Here is a 21983-nt window from a genome sequence, read left to right as displayed (position 1 = left end):
CAGCTTCACTCCATAAGTAGAACAAAGTGGTATTAGGATAAATTCAGCCAAGGGCAACTATCCATTCCCTTCATCCTCCATATTGTAAATATTGAATTGGTAACTTGACAACATAAGCATTCATCTAAAAACATTTATCAAACATTTTATCTGCAGTCCCTTGTATTTGTTTAAATAACAAATTTTCAGCCAACTCAGTTGGGCTGAGAGTAAAATTTCTGTTGTGTAGCGTAGATAAGAACAATGCATTTTTGTCCTAGGCCTCCACAGTATTGACAGAAACTGTAGTTTGGACCCCTTCTTCATTGAGTCTTGGCATCTAGGATCTTAGGATTATAAGAAGGTTGTCTGTATATACACAAGATGGTCCTAAAATTGTTTTATTAAAAAAAAAAAGCATGAAGGGACCCTTACCTCTATATTAAACTATGAGGGCTAACCAAAAGAATTACCAGTGATTAATTAGAAATTGACATCTTTTTAGTAGAGATGAAAAGGTGAAAGGGATCAGTCAGCAAGGATTTATTAAACACTTACTGTATGCCAGACGCTATGCCAAATACTAGAGAGACTAAGAAAAGCATTGGCAATAAAGCTAGTAGATAATGAAAAGGGGGAGAAACTGACAAGAAACAAAGCTTTAAAGAGCTTACCAATAAAATCCAATCTGTTTAGCCATGTGTCCTGGCACATTGACTTTCTATACCCAATACAGTGAAGAAGAAGAAAAAAACAAAACAAAAAACAACAACAACAAAAAAAAAACACTGGCTTAGTCAGATGACTTGATTCAAATGAGCAGGGTTCAAATACTGTCTCTGACTGCTTATTCTCCATAAGGCTTTGGACAAAGCACTTAACATCTCCACATAGTTTCCTCAGCTGCAAAATGAGGGAGGGGATAGTTTAGATGGTGCCTTCCCGTCTTAGAGCCTGTGATCTGGCACCTTTCTGCAATCCCATGATCTCACCTATAGAGTTCATGGAGTAGGACCTATCCATTATTTTGGGAGCAAAGAGTAAACCAAGGGCCATTTAAAAGACATTGAGAATTCTAATCAATACTGCCCCTCCTTGCTTCAGACTTGTTCCTGGCTTTCCAAGCATACTATCCATTACCACCATGGTAAAATTAGACTTTCTTCTTCCCCATTCTCCATTTGAGTCAAGAGACATGTAAACCATTTCTTAAAATTTTGAGTTTCCCAACTGATAAATAATGGATAGTCCCCATGACTATTTCTTCTCCAGGATGTTGAGGGTGTTGCTGAAATCTCTAAATAATGTCTTGCTTCTCTCTTTTCCTTTAACAGTCTCCTGGAATGCCTCTTGACATCCGCGCCTTGGTGGAATTACACCTCTCCATCCCAATAAAAGTTCACTCGCTCCTCCTCGATGTGGCGTCCATAAGCAGTGTTGCTGCTGTTCCTAACCCCTAGTGATGTCCTTAACTGTTAACGCTTTCCATAGTTTTACAGTTTTCTTCTCTTTCCAGGCAATTTTTACTGTCTTTCTGGATGTATATGATATATGCTGCTGATTTAATTTGGTTTCCCCTTTTTATTCAGTGTGTGATTTTTGTGATTGATTTTCCCTGCCCATTGTTTACATCAGTTTTTTAATTTTTTTGTATTTTCCATGTGACCTCCTCTACTTTCCTTTCAACCAAATCATGTACGTGCGTATCATGTGACTTTGTCATGTGGCTTGCATGGTGCTGACGATGTCGTCCACGGTGGTGAACAGAAGGTAAAATTCTTTGTTCTGATTCGTGGAATATAAACCTGGGACCAGACCCTCATTACTGGGCGCCTGTGGATGGTCACTCTCTCAAATTTCCCCCAAAATGGCATCATTCCTGCCCTAAATTTGCATGCAGAATTCAGAATTTCTCCTTGCTGCCAAAATGAAATAGTTTGATGCCTTGGCTGCCTTTGACCTATCACCTACCCCAGTGAATTTGGCTATCATAAATTCTTGCCCATGGTAGGGTAGGTATAAATCATATCCCAGAACCCAAGCTTGAGTGATCCTATCTCTGGAATAATATGACCTCCACCAAGTGAGTCAATCAACAAGTATTTATTAAGTTCTTACTTTGTCCCAGACACATAGTCACTACCTGGTTCCATATCCATAATATTGTTATTATCGTCATCATCATCATCAGTTTTTGTCTGGAAGTACTAAAAGATCTGGTATTGCTTTAAAACTAACTATATGCATTTAAAAATTTTTTTTGAAAACTGAAAAGCAACCTCTTATCAAAAGAACAATGTATGAAATAGCAATACAAAAGGGGAAAGAGCACTGGATTTGGGTTCCAATCTGGGCTCTATTACTACTTTCAAAACTATAGGAAAGTCACACCACCTTTCTAGGTTTTCATTTCCTCATGTATAAAATTTAAAAATTAGACCAGATAAAATCTGAGGGCCCTTATATCTCAAATACCCCTGATCCAAAAGAGGACTTATATCTAAGAGCATGAAACACATGCATGTTAAATGTTGGCTTTTAAAAAAAATTCTGTAACATCTTAAGATTTAAGCATAAAGAATTCAAAGCCATCTAACTGTCCTTCTTAATGTACTACTTTTCAAAAATGTGACTTTTCTAGGCAGAAAAAATAATTAGCCTAGCCTACTGAGCAATTTGCTCTTAGTGAAGATTTCTGTCTAATCAAGAAACAAATGATTTACCCATATATCACAGGAAATAAAATGACAGCCTGATTAAGCTTTGAGCAGCAACAAGAGAATCAGTTAATGTTATTACTGTAGTAGCCTTATTGAACATTTTCAGTATTAATTACCAAAAAAAGGAAAGAAAGAAAATCTCTCCCCATTGCTTCCCCTGGTATTCACCATTTTCAGATCTGCCCTAAAAATCCATAGGTGCTTCCATCCCTCTCTGTGTCTACAGAGTCTTTGCCTTGAATCGCAACTTGGGAAGCAAGTTGCCTGGGTGTTTCACCAAAAGAAAACTAACACAAGTAACCCTCAGCATCACTGCATGCATGAAAGTGGTCCCTGTTTGACCTCACTTCTCTGAGAGCTGATTGGGCGACATCTATAAGGAACAAAAGCATGAATATCATGTCGAGCATGTTCTTTGTTCCTGTTTTGTTGTGCTGTGTTTTGTATTCCTTGTGTGTTACAGAACTTTCCATTGTATTTTTCCTGTGATAGCTTCAGCTTTGTAGACATAGTGAATGTATTGTCCAAATAATGGCAGACTTTGCCCTAATTTGATCCCATTTACAAGATTCCTGAATGGGTAGACTTGGATAAATATTGATCTAATTTCCCATTGAGAAGATCCTTGATATTTAAATTGTATTTAGAAGTAAAATGTTCTCAACAAACAGTAACAAGAGAAAATCCAATTGGATTTAAACTAATACATTTTAAAAGTCATTGTAAGAATTATTTTCAGTACTAATTTATATGATCTAACTATAAAACTATTATAGAGTATAAATATCATGAACCTAAAATTTTCAAAATTCTAAAATTACAATGAAGTTTTGTAATATTATCCCAAAACCTTTTTCAATAACTCTACCTACAAACTGATCTTCAGTTTGTAGGAACCAGAAGTTCCTTGGGTCCCTATGATCACCTGTACCTCCTGACTAGTTTACTCAACAAAAAGCCTAAGACCTTTTCCTTGGATAGTAGCCATGACTGAAGGCTGTCTGTTAAATTATAGACTGTGCAAGCCATTTGTATTTTTCCCTTTTGTTATTTTTATAGCTCTATCATTTAGCAAAAAAACAAGGAATGCTAGAGGAAAAAAGTACCATAATCCCTAAAGAGAGACTCATTCCAGATTTTGGAAACTTGGCAAGTTCTATGTGTGTTACCCTGGAAACATAAAATAGAGTTGGCATTAGCCATCTAGAAAATTGAGCCAGTACTTTAAAAAAAATTATAGCAAACTCTGTGGAAAAACCAAGAGCCTTGATAACCTGGTCTTCATCACATCTTATTCTTGCCTTGACAGAACAGCTATCTTTTTAGCTGTCTTCCAGGGATGACATTCATTCACTCAAGAAGCATGTATTAAACACTTGATACATGAGTGCACTATATTAGATTTGAGGTAGGTGACAAAATCAATAAGAGAGAACAACCATTGAGACTAAGATAGGACAAGTTTCTTGAAGAGGATTCCACTTGAGCTTAACCTTGAAGAAAGAGAATAATTTTGTGAAAATCAGAAGAGAATGCATTCGAATCATGGAAAACAGCCTGTGTCTGAATGTGGAAGACAAAATAGTGAATTCAGAGAATAGATAATATTCTGTTTGCAAAAGGGATGGGGAGGGAAATATAAAATAAGACTGGAGATGTTGAGTTAGAATCAAATTGTGAAGATATGAGAGAGTATTTTATTTTATCCTAGAAGTAATAAGGAGCCATAGAATAGTTTTGAATGTTGTAAGGCATCATCACCTCTGGAAAATATAAAGATATGTCATCTATTTTAAAAGATGAGTTGAGGGTGTGTCCCAGGTTGTACAAATTTTGGAAGCATCCTGATAGCAATTGAGAAAGTCAACTATACTAAATAATTATAACTGTCACCTGAAATCCAGTTTGGTATCAAAGTAATGAAAAGGCCCTTAATAATTAATTTATAGAAATTTGAAGAGAGCAGAAAATAAACTTTATAGAAGAACCTTAGCAAATCTAGTAATTCCTCCTTTTCAGCTATGAACTGATGAAAATTTAGGAAATGTTTTACCTTAATATGTCACAAAAAAGGGAGATCTTTTTCCTTAAAATAGATCATCCCCCTTAGGAAGTAATACACTGCTCTTTCTCTACAGTGCCCAGAGTGCTTTAGCTTATGTTTAAGAAATATGTTGAATAAATGAATAAACTAGTGAAAGAAGGGATATCAATAGGGACTGGTTTATAAATTCATTGGTATAGGGAGCTCATTAACAGTGTAGGTTAGCACCTTTTCTAAAACTTAGTCTTGAGAGTTCCTCAAAGAACAGAGAAGCTCACCAGGGGTGTGACCAGGGGGTCAGGGCAGAGTTTGAACCAAGAATAAACAAATACATTTCCTGGCCTTGTCAGAGCAAAAAAGAAATTTAAAATAGGAAATAAAATCACATTCAATAAGCATCTATTAAATATCTGCTTCTTACTGAGTATTGTGCTAAGCTCTATGTAAAATACAAAAAAATAATATCTCACATTGATATAGTACTTAATATGTATCAGTCATGGAAATGTATCTACATTTATCATCATAATAATGCTGGGAGGAAGGCTCTATTATTATCCCCATTTTACAACTGAGAAAACTAACTTACTTACCTGGTATTAAAGTATTTAAAACCAGTTTGAATTCAAGTCTTCCCACTCCAGGACCAGCACTCTGTCCACTGAACCACCTCATTCCTACACTCACAATTCATAATCTAACAGAGAATAGTCAATGACACAGCCTATAAGCTTTATACTTTGAAGATTTTCATTTTGCCATACCCTAAAATTAAAGGTTTTCAGCATATACTACATTACCACAGAAAGGAGCTTGCATTAAAAAATTGATCAGTGTAAATAGGAACATATACATATATTTTTTCCTAAGAATCAATTTAGTTAAATTAAGAGAGTCTTTATCACCAAAACATCCCCCCAGGTGATAAATTTGTCAGACAGCAGAAGACACCACAACTCATGAAGACCATCTACTAAATTACAGTGTCCAAGAATCACAGCCACATGGCCCAGAAAATATCCACCGTTCATGCTCTTATCTATCCCTCAAGTATTGAAGCAAGTACCTGGGCAATGAGGATCTGCCATCTGGTTCCTCCTAATGATGGGGCATGCAGCAGCCCCCTTGAGGACTCTATGTAAATGGGATTCCCCCCTGCATGTGTGTAACAAGTAGTTGTAATGTACCTTCTCAAGTTCCAGAGCTCTCCCTGGAAGTGAGCTGCATGTCTGAGCATGTATTCATTCCAAACCCTTCATAATGATTTTTTTCTCTTCAGCTACTGACACTGACTCTTGCTAGGAAATCTGGTTCTGGTCGACTAAATGCCTTAACACCCAATCTTCCTTCTTAGATTGAAACATAACTAACTATCCCACCCTCCTTTTTTTCCCCCTACAGCTGTGTGTCTGGATTGCAACAGTCTCTGACAGATCAACATATATTTTTCACCAGGGCTTACGTTATGATTTCTTTGTTTCTAGGGACCTCTCTCATAGTGCTTAGTAGGTTAGCAGTAAGGTTAATATGAAGGAATATTAGGAAAACAGCAGTTGATATCCTGAATCCTGGGGGGTGCTTGCTGGTTTGGGATGCTCTCCTAGTTTCCCTGAGGTCTTCGATAATATAATTTTCTAAAAATTAGCTTCCCATGAGCCTTATGCATCTTAATAACTAATCTCACATCCATGAAACTGTTGAAAATATGCACAAATCTTCCTTAAGAGACAACTTGGCTCAGTAGCAGAAGCTGAGCTAATTGTTGCCGAATAGAGTTTATTTCTGTCAAAGCTTCCTCAGCTTGGATGAGCCCCACAACCACAAGCCATACCTTCCTGGTCATATTTTCTTTTTAGGGTGATGAAACAAAGATAATTGATCAATTAATCTGTTGGTATTTTCATGACACCCAGGAGAAGAGAATTGGTATTTTGCGGTTCTGTCTGTCGGAGTTCATTTGTTTTCATTTAATTTGCACTCTGTGCTGCCTTTCTCCCCACACATATCATAATTCCTAGAGAAGCTGGCATTGAAATGAGCTTGTGGATTGCACTATTTCAATAAGTTGTCCACAGAAATGATAAGCATCTCTTAGTTTTTTTTTTTTTTTTTTTTTTAATGGAAGGCCATACCAGTCTCATATTTTCTCCTTTGGCTCTGGCCTTCTCCAAAAAAATATAATGGCTACATTGCCAAGATCCATGGCATTTGGTAGAAAGAAACCATAGACATTTAATTTGGAAGACAAAAAATAGTTGCTCCATTCTTATATTATGTAACCACTATGCTCTTTTTCATTAATTCCCAAGATACCAAAATCAGCGAGCTATATGGAGATATTAGGGAGATTTTTCAGAGGCCAAGAATTAGAATAAAGTGGAAGGTGTTCAAAGTTAATGTAAAGTGTGAGTCAGGAGATTTGTGGTTGAACCTCAATTCCTGGGACAGGCAAAGATTGTTGTTCCCTCTGAGTATCATCCAATCTTTCAGGCCTACGAGGAAATTAAGAAGGGTAATAAATGTGATAAAGGACAGACATCATGGCATAACGGATACAAGGATGAACCTACAGCTAAGAAAATATAGTTACAAACCCTATTTTTAGCGGTTTTTGTGACCCCCATGAAGAAATTAATCTTTATGGGAATTCCCACTGATGAAGTTGAAGGTACTTGATGGGTTTTTTTGTTTGTGTTTTTTATGGGGTTTTTTTATAGCTTTATATTGACAGAACATATGCATGGGTAATTTTTCAACATTGTCCCTTGTAATCATTTCTGTTCCAACTTTTCCCTTCCCTCCTTCTACCCCCTCCCCTAGATAGCGAGCAGTCTCATACATGTTAAACATGTTAAAGTATATCTTAAATACAATATATGTGTATATATATCCATACAGTTCTCTTGTTGCACAAGGAAAATCAGATTCAGAAAGGTAAAAATTACCTGGGAAGAAAAACAAAAATGCAAATAGTCCACATTCATTTCCCAGTGTTCTTTCTCTGGATGTAGCTGATTCTGTCCATAATTGAATAATTGGAACTGAATTAGATCTTCTCATTGTTGAAGAATACATCCTCATATAGTATTGTTGTTGAAGTGTATAATGATCTCCTGGTCCTGCTCATTTCACTCAGCATCAGTTCATTTAAGTCTTCCCAGGCCTTTCTGAAATCATCCTGTTGGTCATTTCTTACAGAACAATAACATTCCATAAAAATAATATTCCATAATATTCCACAATTTACCTACCCATTCCCCAATTGATGGACATCTATTCAATTTCCAGTTTCTAGCCACTACAAAAAGGCACAAATGAAGGTCCTTAATATGATACATTTAAAAAAAAAACAGAATGATAACTTAAGTTTGGGAACCAATTGATATTTTATATTTGATCTATATATAATATATGTTTGATATGTACATAATCATTTACATGTAAACTTGTGTATAAACATATGTGTACACAAGATCTAAATCAGTCTCAAGAAATAATCCACAAGAAATGGTTGAGTTTCAGACATACAAAGCAAATAAGATGTATTTTATCATAAATTTTAAAAAGGAAAACATAGATGACAAAGTCCCTGTCCATATCTTTGCTGCACATTTGATCTCCTAGGAGAGAGCCTTCACAATGTGACTTTCAGATAGCAATAAGAGGGTCAGAAAAGGTCCCTCAGAAGCTAAACTTGCACCTAACAACTACAAGAGAAAAAACTTCAGAAGCAACAGATAATATAAAAGATATGAAAGAAGAGGGCAAATAAAGATTGTGCTTGAATTCCTTGGTGATACTTCATTAAGAGAAATAAGCTCTTAGTTCTTGACATTTTTCCAGAATTTTAAATTTTCATTTTTCCCTAAATTTGCATGTGTCACTCAGAAGCTTCTGTATTTCTAGGATTTTTATTAAAAGATCCCTAATGTTTCATGGTTTTTAGATGCTACAGCTTCAAGGAACAGAAGTAAGAGAAAGGCTTCTCTTTTCTTCCACTCTTAAGTTTCCCTCTTGTTTATTTAAGTAATAGAAGGCTCATGATTGATAAGGAAAAGCAGTCCTAAGATCCTAAGGAACATAATTTATAGAGAAAATTTCATAGGACCGCCCTTTAGTTATTCCTGCCTCTATCCACTGTGATTAGTTGTTTAATATTTTTTTGCCTTTAGTAGATGATTTACATTAAGTTAAAATGCACTAGAATTTCCTGGTACCTACATAATTGTTGGTGACAATATTTATTTTTTAAGGTACAACACTTTACATGCAATATTTTGGGGAAAAATTATGACTCATGGCTTAAGCTAAATCAGAGGATATAATTAACCCCAGGGGTTTTCTTGGAGCAACCTGCCTATTGCAGCTGAATCACAAACCACCATTTACAAATAATTGTAATATTGGTTTTGCTGAAATTACTCATAATGAATTCAATCAGAGCAGTTGACTGAGAATGGCAAGCCCTGGACCCTTTAAATAATTTCCCCTCCTAATGTGTGCAATAAAGCAGTAAGTTGCCTCCTGAATGCTAAGTACTAAATTTTCCCATAGCTTGTGCCCTCAGATGCAACTCCTTTCCTGGTCCCCAAGATTTAGAGAATTTATTCTGTAATACAAAGGAAGGACCTGGAGGTACTTTAAAGTCATTTATGATTATATAAGGAAAAAATTCAAAATAAACATTTGGAGATAGGCAAATCTAAATAAACAAAGTAAACCTGCTGTTCCCCAAATGTAAATATGAGACTTTACTTTTAAAAGCAGATCTAAGCATCTGGAAAAGACTAAGTTAAAATATGAATAATCTGATTTCCCTATTGAAAAATTCTTTAATAATAGAATGTTATCTTCTTGACCAAATATTCAGCTTTATGTAGAGGTGCCAACAAAGTTAATTAAACCAACAAGCATTGTATTAAGTACCTAATATATTATACTGGTGATAAAAAGATAAGAATGAGACTAGATCTTTCCTTCAGAGAACTTATATTCCACTTATGTTTAAAACTATTCCTGATACGTGATAAATAATATTTTATTTAGTATGCACATTTTTCTAAGTTGTATACAAATTACTTAAACAATAATTCAGTAACCAGTTACATAGAATTATATGAATATGACATAGAATCAATGTACTATATAAAGGTTTTATCTTATTTTTATTTTTGCCTTATTTTTGTTGCAAAAAGTGAAGGAACACTTCCATCAAGGGCTTTGGAGGAAGTTTTTCACAGATATCTCTGAGGAAACTTTGGGCATGGGGTATATAGCCACATCAAGCTTTTTTGGGAACCAATCCAAGGGTATTTATATCTCTGCTTATTTTTATTCACTGTCAATTTCCCTGTGAAAAGTATAGGATTAAAGATCAAAAGAGTGGTCATTTGCCACGTTGGAAGTTAGAATGTACTATATCAAAATTGATTTTGCACTGCCTTCCCAGTGTGTTGAGTAGTAATTTGGATATAATTGGTAACATGTTGTAAGTGTAAATTACTGAAGGTAAAGGCCATAAATGGTCTGTTTATGTATACCACTACCCCCAAAAGGCAAAGGCAGAAGTATCATTAGAAAATTTTGCAAGAAAGGCCTTTTCCAAGTATACATATTAGTTCCAGCCTGAAAAGGTGGAACACAGAGAAAGATTTCTTTTCAGTTATTGATTTAGCAACCTTGATGTCCCTTATGCTCTTAATATCACTATTGAAAATAATGAGAAGAATAGCAAGATCAATCTCTATGGATTGATACCTATTCACCTTATCAATATAGAACTGAAGAAACTCTTCAGTATTGACTTACTTGATACATATTGATGGAATACAGAAATTATCTGATAAAAATATTCTTCCCCTATAACAAAGAAGCTGTTCATTGTGGTCAATATTGAAATTTTAAATGCAGGAAGGTGAATGAATGAATAATATCCATTCTGTAAGAAAATAAAAGGACTTCCAAATCTCAACTTTATATTCTTTGCACTTCATATGTAAAAATTGGTATGTCTACACTACCCGCCTGTTATATTTTTAAAAGATACTTTGTCACTTATGCTAAACTGTTTCAGTTTGGCATAAAATTTTTTAACAGTGTAGATATAACTAAACTGTGTTGTAGAACCCAACAATCTTGCAGAATGGACCCAAAATAAGCACAATTTGGTACTTACTGTGCAAGTCAAAATTTCCAAATATTTTCCCACAGAATGTTGTGATTGCTTTTCAGATAGTAGATGAAATATAGCTAAGTAATTTTCTCCTTATATCTAAGATCCATTGTATTTTTCACTTAATTCTTAACTTCTACTTCAATTAAGAAAATTTAAAACTATAAGCATGCTTTTTCCAAGTATCTCCTGCCTCAGACTTCTGAGGTTATTTTTTCTCTCTGTTCTTTTATTTTTCTTCTCATACATCCTTTTCTCTGACTTCCTTTCCATCTGCTTAAGGAGAGAGTATAGTGTACTGCAAATAGGGATTGTAAAAACAAAACAGTGACAACCAGAGCAACAACAACAGACACCATCCTTTTGAGATGCTGATGTCTCTGCCCAAAAATCATGTCATCTACATAAGGAACTGAAGACAATTCTAAGACTTAATTATCTCACTAGTGATGTCCACAACTAGATAATTATTCAGTCCTATGCACTTCTCTTTGATTTTTATGGTTATGTCCTTGTGTGGAATATACCCACTTTCTATAGAACCTATCACTGCCATTAATGAGAAAGAGTAAAGGGCGAGACAATAACTTTCCTTGGGAAAAAAGCATATAGGTGCCTCATATCTTTTTTTAATTCTTTTCATCATATGTTATCCTCCCTCTTTTCCTTCAGTATTCCCTAATCAAATAGTTTTTATTCAACTCAACTAATATCTTAAAAACAAACAAATCCACTGAAGCAATACCTTAGCTCTTATTTTTTACATACAAGCTTATATTTCTTCTAGACCTTGGATTCATAGGGCTACAGACAGAGTTTTTAACTACAAGTAAAGATTCACATTGATTTTTTCATTTAGAAGATTGAAAACAAATGCATTTTCCTCTCAAATCCTACAAAGCAAATGACATTAATGATAAGCACTTAAAAATGAGACATCATGAATTATCATTCTTTTGACTGGGGCAAGGAAGAGGGACAAAGTAAACTTGTTTCTTCCAGTTTGGAACTTGGATTTTAGAAAAATAAATTAAAAACATAAATTTGTTAAGTGGAAAGATGATGGATCACCTGAATGCATTCTTATTTGCCAATAGAGTTGAAACAAAGCTGTATGTACTTGAATATTACCCAATAAGAGTCATAAGCTTCCCTTTTGATGCACCAAACCAGCTAGACATGTGGGGAGCAGTATCATCTAGGAGCCATCTGAGTGTATTTGGACATTAAATTAGGAAATTTAATAATCTATTTTAGACAATCAGATTCTGAAAATATGTAAATAGTAGAAGTTTAATCAACAGAACAACCTCAAGCAAATGGCAATATCATTGAGCAAGTCAAGTGTCACTTATGTAGAAAATATGAACCCACTCTACCTCTCTAAGAATGTCAAAATTCACCTTTTTGAGTTCAGTCTGTGACATTTGTAATAGCACTTGAGTTTTAGTAGCTATTGTTTTATTAACCTTTCGAATTTCTGAAAAACAGGGTGGCAGGGAGGGGAATCAACCCAATCTCAGAAACATCTCAGTTGCTACAATGCTCTTTGCCTGGGTCTGATGTCCCTTATATGGTTGCAAATTATATTTGATTTGAATGGTTAATACAGGAGAACCCAGTGCACCCAAGCTAGAAGGTCAGATGGGAGAAGATGGGAACTCTATTAAAGTGAACTTGATCAAACAAGATGACGGAGGATCCCCCATTAGACACTATCTGGTCAAGTACAGAGCGGTGAGTGTTCTTCCTTCATATTTTCCTGCTTTCTTTATCAGTAACTTATTCTCTTCTTAAATAAAACAGGGTCTTATTTTAGAAAAAAAGATTTGTTGAAGATAAGGGATAGGGGAAAGATTAGTTTATATGAGTTTGGCTTTCTAAATCATTTAAAAATTTTACATTATGTCCCATGTCTCTTTAAGGAAGAGATTGTTTTGTCTTCATAACCACAGTAGTTTGTATAGTACCTAGTACCTAGTAAGTATTTAGTAAATACTGGCTGATTGGTTGATTATATAGTTTGAACTTGCAGTGACAGGAAAGCTATTTGAGTTGTTATTTTACAAAAGGTGTTATCTTAATATTCAAACCATTTCCCAAAACTTTCATTAAAATTTTTATTTTCTTTTATGAAAAATGTCTTTTCATGTAAAATATTTAGTCTGTTTATTAAGATAATTTAAATAATCTGAACTCTGCTATTTAGGATGACCTTAATTGGTCTCCCTTTGACTGTGGAACATAGCCACAAGTTTTACCTTCCCCTATTGGTTTGCTCTCTATCCTAGAAATCTGTTCATTTCCTAAGTAGCTAGAAGCCCATCCTTTTGCTTTTTACTCTAGTTTCAGCCTAGTACTGACTATTCCCAACAGCAAGCCATATCTGACTCTTAGGTCTTTGAGAAGTGGAGGAATCCTCTTCCAATGGTTTCTTTGTAAAGTAAGGAATAAAGAACTAAGTGTTGATAGAATATCAGTAGAATGTAAACTCCATGAAGGCAGGTACTTTCCAATTTTTGTATTTGTATCTCTAGCACCAAGCTTAATGCCTGACATGTAGTAGGCACTTAGTAAATGCCTATTGGTTAATTGATTGATTTTAGAGCACCAGAAGTATATTTTACATAGAATCTATTTTTCGTATTTCTTTGCCTCTTAAGATATCACTGAGCAAACCCATAACTGATTGGGAAGAGAACGGAGAATAATAGAGAACTCTATATTTATGCTTCTCAGCTAATAAGAGTGCATATGGAAGAGAACTCTAATTCCAGTTTTCTGAGTTGAGTTGTCAGATGTCAGCTTCTAAAGAATCTAAGCATTAACTAGGTAACAAACACACACACACACACACACACACACACACACACACACACACACACAAATACCCTTGATAATCCATGCTAATAAGCATTGTGTAGAAGTAGAGAATAGCAAGCTGACAGTTCTTCATTTCTCCCTGATCAAGATTGATTGTGACCTCATGTTTTCTACAGAATGAGAATGTGGTTGGCTGTTGATACTTTTATCCTCCGATTAGTCAGGAAACATCTTGATATAGTTGAAAAAACGTTGGATTTGGGATTAGAAAACCTGGGTTTGCTTCCCAGCTCTTTGATCATTGCCTGTATGTTATTAAACAAAAGCAATGTGGTGGTAGAGATTTCTAGATTGGAGTTGGGAGACCTAGGTTCATCCTCAGCTTGACTGCATAGTATATGTGCAGCCTTGGACAAGTCATCTAAACTCCCTAAGTTTTCTCATATGTAAAATGAACTATTTGGAATAGAAAATCTCTGAAGGCCCTTCTAGCTCTGAAGCTATGATCCTCATTTGTAAAATGAGAATTTTAGATGATGATTTTTTGAGATCTCTTTAAAAAGAATTTTCTTTTCATATAAAATATTTAGCCTATTTATTAGGATAATTTAAATAATCTGAACTCTGCTTTTTAAGATGTCCTTAGCTGGTCTCTTATTTAAGGTATCTTATTTACTTTTTTAAGGTATCAACTTAATAGCCATGCTGAATAGATTTGTATAAAACCCAGAGACATTCAGACATTTCCACTGTGTAGTCCCCTATTTATTGAAACAATCTGCCCTTCCAGTTCCTCCTCCTCCTCACATATTTGCCTTTTTATCATGCTTCATGTCTTGGCAAGACAGCATATTAATGGTGTTTATTAGATAAAAGAAAATATACATGTACAAGTGTGTGTATAAACCTTATGAATTTGCTTTATTCCATGTTAAAGCTGGACAATGTAATGTATAATGACATATTCAAAGTTTGGCTGACAAAAAGAGTTAGCTAAAAATCTCCCTCATTGGTCTTTAATAAAATTAGCATTCTCTTCGTCATCTCCTACAACAAAACACATGAAATTTCTGTCGCTGAATTTCCAAAGATATCTTGACAATTCTATGGAAAATTGTTTCATAGGAAAATGATTTCATAGTAAGATGACATCCTTCTCTACCTAACAGCTTCATTAGTGTTATCAAGTTCAAGGTAAAATAGAGCCATTCATTCACACACCATCTTTGTGAGCTACACATTGACTTAATTTTAAAATATAATGTACATTTTTATTTATTTTGTTAAATATTTCTCAATTATATTTTAATCTGATTCAGTTTCATCTATGACATCTCTGAGCTATAGGATAGCCCAGGTTAACCTGCCTGAATTTCAGCCTTTAAAGCATAATATTAGCACTTGACTGCTCCTCAAATGTTCATCAGACAATTGCTATATGCCCAATATCGTTCTAGGTACTGTGGGGCAAGTAAAACTATGATACTTTCTAGGAAAATTTTATTATTAAAATCATTATTAAAAAGTCAAAAGTTCTGAGGAGATTGATGACACAATTCAGTGTCTCTTGTATAAAGTGTCTTGACTTCTGTGTACCATCAAATCTTATTACAATACTGATGATATGTGAGAAAGGTATTTATCCAATTCTGATCACATAGTCTCCTGCCCAGGCAAAAAAATCACTGATGGATCCAGAAGCTACTAGTGGTTCATTAGGATATGTAGGGGAAATATTCAGCAATAGAAAGGCAACATACTTCCTTTCATTGCCTCCTACTTGAAAAACGTTCCATGAATTCTGTTGAGCTATGGTCAGCCTTTCCATGAATGTGCTGAACAACTCTGTCCTAGAACCAGCAACATAATAGGAATTTATGTAAAGAAGGCCCTCTCTGCCCTATTCTACTTCTAGAAATTGAAATGTTTCTATCAAGGATTTCTCTTAGGAGAAATGTGGAATTATTGCTTTTGTTTCTATATCTCAAATATTTTAAGTCTAGACACTCTGATGTGTCAGGGATATGAGGTGATTCAAGAATCATAGTGAGCATAGACAAGTACTAGGTATATGCCTAGAGAAACTCAGTGGGAAATAAGGTATTTGTTTAATTTCCCTCAATACTCATACCATGTGTCCCCTTAGCATACCAGAATACAGCTCAGTATATATGTGTATGGAAGTAATGGAAGGGGGAGGAAGTGTCAGAACCCAGGTGTTGGCCATATGGTGCTAATTTTATTTGAAAACAATATTTAGAATTTAAATAATAATAAATAATAAATAAGACTACACTCTCCTTTTAACTCTTTTGTTCCAATAGGAATCAGTTAAAAGACACACTTGTCAATTTGTCTTTAAATACTAAAGCTATCTACTGCTTTGTATCTTTTTCTGCCCATTTCTCCCAGAAGCTGTCTTCAGAGTGGAAACCTGAGATCAGACTCCCCTCAGGCAGTGACCATGTCATGCTCAAAGCCCTGGAATGGAATGCCGAATATGAGGTCTTCGTGGTGGCCGAGAACCAGCAGGGAAAATCCAAGGCAGCCCATTTTGTATTTAGGACCTCTGCCCAGCCCACAGCTATCCCAGGTATAAAACAACCACTGCTTCTCTTCTTGACCTGCTTTGAATTAATGCAAAAGTGCTGCATCCCCTAATGTGCCTGAACAAACCCTGACAACTTGCTTGCTTAAAGCCATTCTCATAATCGGTTGCCCATGCAAAGCTTAGTTTTGCCTTGTACATAGCTGTGTAATAAATACATTGAGTGCCCTCCAGATAAGCTTGTCCAGGCATCCTGGGGAGAATGGTTTCATCTTGAGTAGAAGGACTGACTTCAGTCTCACTGCTCAATCTAATGCAAAGTCAATCAATAAATATCATTAAATACCTGCTCTCTTAGACACTATGCTAGGCACTAGGGATAAAATCTTGAAATATTATAAAATCCTTGCATCCGGAGTTTTTAATGAAAAAACCCAGAAGCCTTTTCAAATGAGGAAAAATCAAATCTTCATTGTAGGCTTGAAAGTTAATAGAGGTGGGATCCTTTATGGAAACCAGGTCAGAAGAACAGTCATACATCATCTGACATTCTGTCCCAAGACCACAAGACTGTTTCAGGAATTATTTGATACTTCTTTTTCCTGCACAATCTTGAACAAAATGCTACTCATTTTGATGCCATGAAAGGAACAATTCCCTCTGCCATGGTTGTTTATGTAGAGGAAAAAAAGATAAAATTAACCAAAGCAAAGAATAAGACAGTCGTATCACAAAACACTGTCAATTAAAAGAAATTAAATCAGGTCTGACATATCCCAGTGGAAGCACTTGTCTCAGGAACCTTTACTTGATTTTATAGACCTATCTCCAGGAAGCCAGACACAAGCCTACAAGAGAAGTAGAATAGTTATTATCTCTGGCCCAGCTACCTTTTTTTTTTCAGACAGCCAAATGCTCCTCCCCCTTGACCAACTCCTACAGAACAGAAAGGCTATTTCAGAAATCACGTTTGGTCATTTATTGATCATGCAAATACAAAAGGGAGGCAGATGAGACTGATATGAGACACAGCAGAAGGCTTCCCACAAGATCCTCCTGCCTTGTTTCCTTTATGCAAGAGCAAACCGATTTTTCTCCTTATAGAAATATCCTTCTGTCTTCCTTGCCCTGTCCATGGTGCTTACTGAAGCAGTTGGCCTGGTTGGTTTGATTCCCCCTCTTGGAGAGAGGAGGACTAGTTGAAATCTGGGCAGCCTGAGGTAAGAGGCTCCACCTGGATAAATGGAGCTCTGGTCAGGCAGATTCAACAGCTGGGCAAGTGTTTTTTACAGATGGCTTGTGGCATGAATGTGTGTGTCAGGAGAATGTGTGTGGACCTACTTTGTATGGAAAATGTTCATTTGCCTTCACCTCTACCAGACAAGAGGGCTCATAGGAGCACAGCAGGGTGGCAACAATTCTGCAGACTGCTAAGATAACAAGACTCTGAGTGATTTGTCAAAATAACAAACTTCAGTGTAGTTTCCTTATTGCTTGCTTGTTATAGTTTCCAAACAGATTTATAGGGGATAGTGAGCAGAGTCTGATCCTTTAGTCCCTTCTCTTTCTATGGTTCTTTTGTTTATCTTTCTTTGAAATCAGTAGCCTGGAATGAGTGTCAACAAGTTTCAGCCCTGATGAAGCTATGCTCTTCCTGGACTTTTGCTAGGCATTTGGGTAGTCAGAATGGTGAAACTTTAGGGAGGCATCAAAGGCCAAAAGTGACAACAGAAAGGCATATTTCTGTGTGAGATACATTACCAGGGGATGGAATCTTCCCCATCACTTGTAAAATTGGTGTTCTAGAATACTGGCCCCCTATTTTGATGTCCAGTATCAGCTCTGGGGACATAGAGAAGCTTTGAGTTCTATCAAAATTAAGGTGCCCATGGATATGAGAAGATTCCACAATGAGGACCTAAGACAAAGTCAGTAGCTTTCCTTGATGTGTAAATGTTTTCTTCTTGTTGAGATGGGCTCTATAGATGGGAAGCTGTGCTGAGCTCAACTCTTTAAGGCTTTGGAAAATGTCATGAGGATCCATATTTCAGTTAAGGCACTTCCTGGTAATCTCTTTTCAGGTGTTAGAAGGATTCTTAATGAAGCTTAGCTCCTAGATTTGAGTTTTCTGGCTCCCCTATTGCTTTGGGATATGAAGATATAATCCTGGAATGACAATTGCAATATTTAAGAGAATTCTAGGGTTCATCTAGGTTAAATTGAATAATCTCAGATGAAATTCACAATTTCTAGAGTGTCCCAGAGTATTTGTTGGTTGCAATAGAAAAAGTTGATTTTCAGGTAAAACAATACCTTGCCTGTATCTGGATTTCATTATGACATCCAATGCAAAACTCAAAATGCATCTCTACATATGGAGGTGGAAAGTATTAAGTACAGGCTATGACTATGAGCCTCTTGATACCTAAAGGCCTTTAACTTCATAAAACATAACACTGCCCTTGAAAGTAAAGCTGATCATGTTCTTACATTTTATATTTGGAGCCTTCTGTTTCACCATTTTAATTTCATTTGCTTGCTAACTCCTAATCCCTCAGATTAACCTTGCTGTGCTGCTTCCGGCATTGCTGAGCTTCTGAACTGGCCTTTTCTTGTGGTTACTGCACTGAACTCTTCTCTAACCTTTGTCATTTTAATTTACTAAGTTAAATTAACCTTTAATTCTTATGTTTTCTATATTTGACCTAATTTTTTTTCTTTTTTATCTATTTTTTCTCTTTCTGTCTCTGCCCTCTCTCTCCTCCTTCCCTCTTCCCTTCCTGTGTCTGTCGTCATACATGTCACCCTGGACGTCACTGGACATCCCCACTGCCACATGCACCAATATTTGTTTTAAAACAACCACATCCCCCTGGGGAATCATTGTTTGATACCTGCAGCAACCTTGGGCAGCTCCTCAGCCTCGTATACCTTTGTCTCATTGCTTCTCTCTGCAGTGACTCTTCTTTTGCTCTGTTAGAAACTTGAGGGTTTGGAGGGTCAGGTGGGGAATCAAATTTGCTTACAAGCTCAATTCTTACCAAGGCATGAAAATGGATAATACCCTCTTTGGAAGACCATGTCAGTACAGCATCACAACAAACACAAACAAGCATTCTGTTTGGAAGATGAAGGTTTTGAAGGGAAAAGGTTTATACCCAGGAATTTTACTATTAAGAGATTATGTGTTGCTTATAATGAGTTTTTCCCCTTCTTAATATATGTAAAAAAAATCCATCATTAACCCTTTTAAAAAGAAATCATATGAAAGTACAATATTTAAAACCATTTCGTGCTGGTCTATATAAATTCTTGCATATCTGTTATTGATTACATATTTTTTCACACAGACAAATGATGTTGCAAGAAGTTTTCCAAGGTCTTTTTAAAACTTGCAACAGATTTTTTTTGAACCACCATAGCTTCCCTTCTTGTTTCCCAAGTGATCCCTAGTTCCTTTCCACAACAAGTAGTTGGCTTTCTTTTCTTTAAGTGCCAGTTACAAGAGAACAGACTTTGGGGAGGGGTCACCTGAGCTAAAGTAAGTCATCTGTCTGCCCATATAGCAAAGATTGAGTTGGATGGACTAGACATGGAAGAAAGTTGATGAAACTCTTTGTGAAGCTCCCCAGGCCTGGGGTCTAGAAGTAAAACTATAGACAGAAGTTTTGTAAAGTATTTGTCCAATGTTCTGGGTGACTATCCCCTGCTTCATGTCATGGATTAACAGAGAGCAACAGTATTTGGGGGGGGGGGTTATTGTCCATCAATGACTTATGGCTTTCAATGCAAGCTTAAATCTCCCAGGCTAGCTATCTATAGCTGTTCTAACCTACCACTGAAGCATCCCACTCCTCTAAAGAACTGGGAGGAATCCTGACTCCAAGAGTCCTCAGCCCAAGTGTGATAATCACAGATGAACAGATTAGTAGCCAGCCAACCTTTCCTAAGCAAACCCACGCTATTTCAAGCTGCGCTTAAGCACTCTAGTGAGGTTTTTTTGTTTTGTTTTGTTTTGTTTTTTTCTAATGTTCTCTCACACAGTAGTATGACAGGGAACATGTCTACCTTGGCCCTCCCTCCTGCTGGGAAGAGTACTTTCTTCTAATGCCCTGGAGAGAAGGCAGGGAACAAAGCAAATGATGCTTGTGAGTTAAGCTGTAAAAATGACCCCCTGAAAGGGAGGCTTGTTCAGTATTCTCAGCATTTCTGATTAATAAAACTCTTCCCATTATGACCAAATCCCCACGTTTGTTTAGTTCATCTCTAAACATCACTACATGAAAACAGGGATTATTATTCATAGTGCAGATAGGTTGCAAACAGAAATGTAAAAAGGTAACAGTCCTATAGTTAAGGGTCTGTTGGAGCCGTTTCAAAGTAACGAGCAAGATGAGAGCTGGTTGTTAAATTTTCAGTGTGAGCAATGAAATCAGCAAACGCTACCAAAAAGGGCTTGATTTATTGTTTTGTTGATTGTCCAGACTTCACAAAGTCATGGAGGAAATGTTTAAAATACAAATTAAACTTAAAAGTATATCTTGATTTGGGACAGCTGCTTGTTCAACATTTACCAGCACAATTCTGTCTATTTGCAGTACAAATTCATGTTTGCAGAAACAGATGTTCACATATAAGAACTCACACACCAATTACTCCTAGACCACCCCTGCTCATGGGTGCTATTTGCAAATGTGTGCAGGCACATGTTCACTATCCCTCCAGACAGTTAGAAGCTGCTTAATCCACATGGGTTGCATCACATTCTAGGCCAACAACAAATCTAAAACCATCTGAACAGGTCATCACTATAGATACACATGCAGAATCTTGGGGGTGAACTGATAGTTGTGCATAATTCAAAGATACTTTCCAGGGCGGGAAAAAAAAACGTCATTTCTTCCTTTATGGGCATGGAAGGAAATGTTCATTTTCAAAACCAGTTGCCTACTTAGCTGTGGGAGTTATGGATGCAGCTGTTTCTCCAGGTACCTCTGACAATAGAGATCCTTTGGTACATTTGAATAAATTAAATGTTGAGAGAAGAACTTGCCTCCCATTGCCACCCTGGGGATCCAGGCAGAACCTTGTCTGAAAAGATTCCAGGGTCAAGCCTATAAGCCTATTCAAACCAGCATATATAATCTCACTGGAGCCCTATAACAGAAGCGGTCATCCTTAGCGCACATTCAGCAGATCCCTCAAACACATATACCCGGTTGGTGAAGGCACTAGCTTCCCACAGTAGCACACCCACCACCCACCCTGCAAAGAGTCCTTGGGACCACTGTCTCCCATGGAGCACTGAAGTAATGGGTGCTTTCCTTCTGGCTGTGCAGCCTCTGCCTTTGCTTTCTGCAGCAGGGCTGAATACACTGGGCAAACCCCAGATCCCCCATGCTCACTCTTGGAATATTTATACAGCAGGTTTGGATCATGTTTTTCTACTAACAAGAAATGCTAATGTTGATGTGTAGATAATCAGTGAGGCCTTTCTAAAAGTTTACACCTTTGCATTATTAAAAAGAAATAACAATTCATGTGAACTGCCCAGTGTGTTTTGAGTTTATTTTGGAGCTGTGTCTTTTAGAGAGTTTTATTAGTTCCCTGGTTTTCTTCATGTATAACTGGATTCCTGGATCGCTGGATAATACTAAGATTATTATTTAAATTGAACCTTATTTATAACCTAGGTGA

The 21983-nt window shown here is 36.3% G+C and overlaps 1 protein-coding gene across 15 annotated transcripts in view; it reads left to right on the top strand.

Annotated features, from left to right (window-relative positions):
* NCAM1 (neural cell adhesion molecule 1) overlaps positions 1–21983 on the top strand; it is a 438871-nt gene that overhangs the window by 403703 nt on the left and 13185 nt on the right. For 8 of the 15 annotated variants that reach the window (XM_074304234.1, XM_074304239.1, XM_074304237.1 and 5 more), the window contains 2 exons: positions 12528–12652; positions 16154–16331. In XM_074304234.1, the coding sequence (XP_074160335.1) occupies positions 12528–12652; positions 16154–16331 (303 nt within the window). Of the gene's footprint in view, positions 1–12527; positions 12653–16150; positions 16332–19186; positions 21837–21983 lie in introns of those variants that run through there. The other 7 variants (XM_074304248.1, XM_074304246.1, XM_074304247.1 and 4 more) reach the window with 3 other exon arrangements.

This window comes from Sminthopsis crassicaudata, chromosome 3 (assembly GCF_048593235.1).
Source record: "Sminthopsis crassicaudata isolate SCR6 chromosome 3, ASM4859323v1, whole genome shotgun sequence".
In the NCBI taxonomy this organism is placed as follows: Eukaryota; Metazoa; Chordata; class Mammalia; order Dasyuromorphia; family Dasyuridae; genus Sminthopsis; species Sminthopsis crassicaudata.
This window is presented reverse-complemented; position numbering and strand designations above follow the sequence as displayed.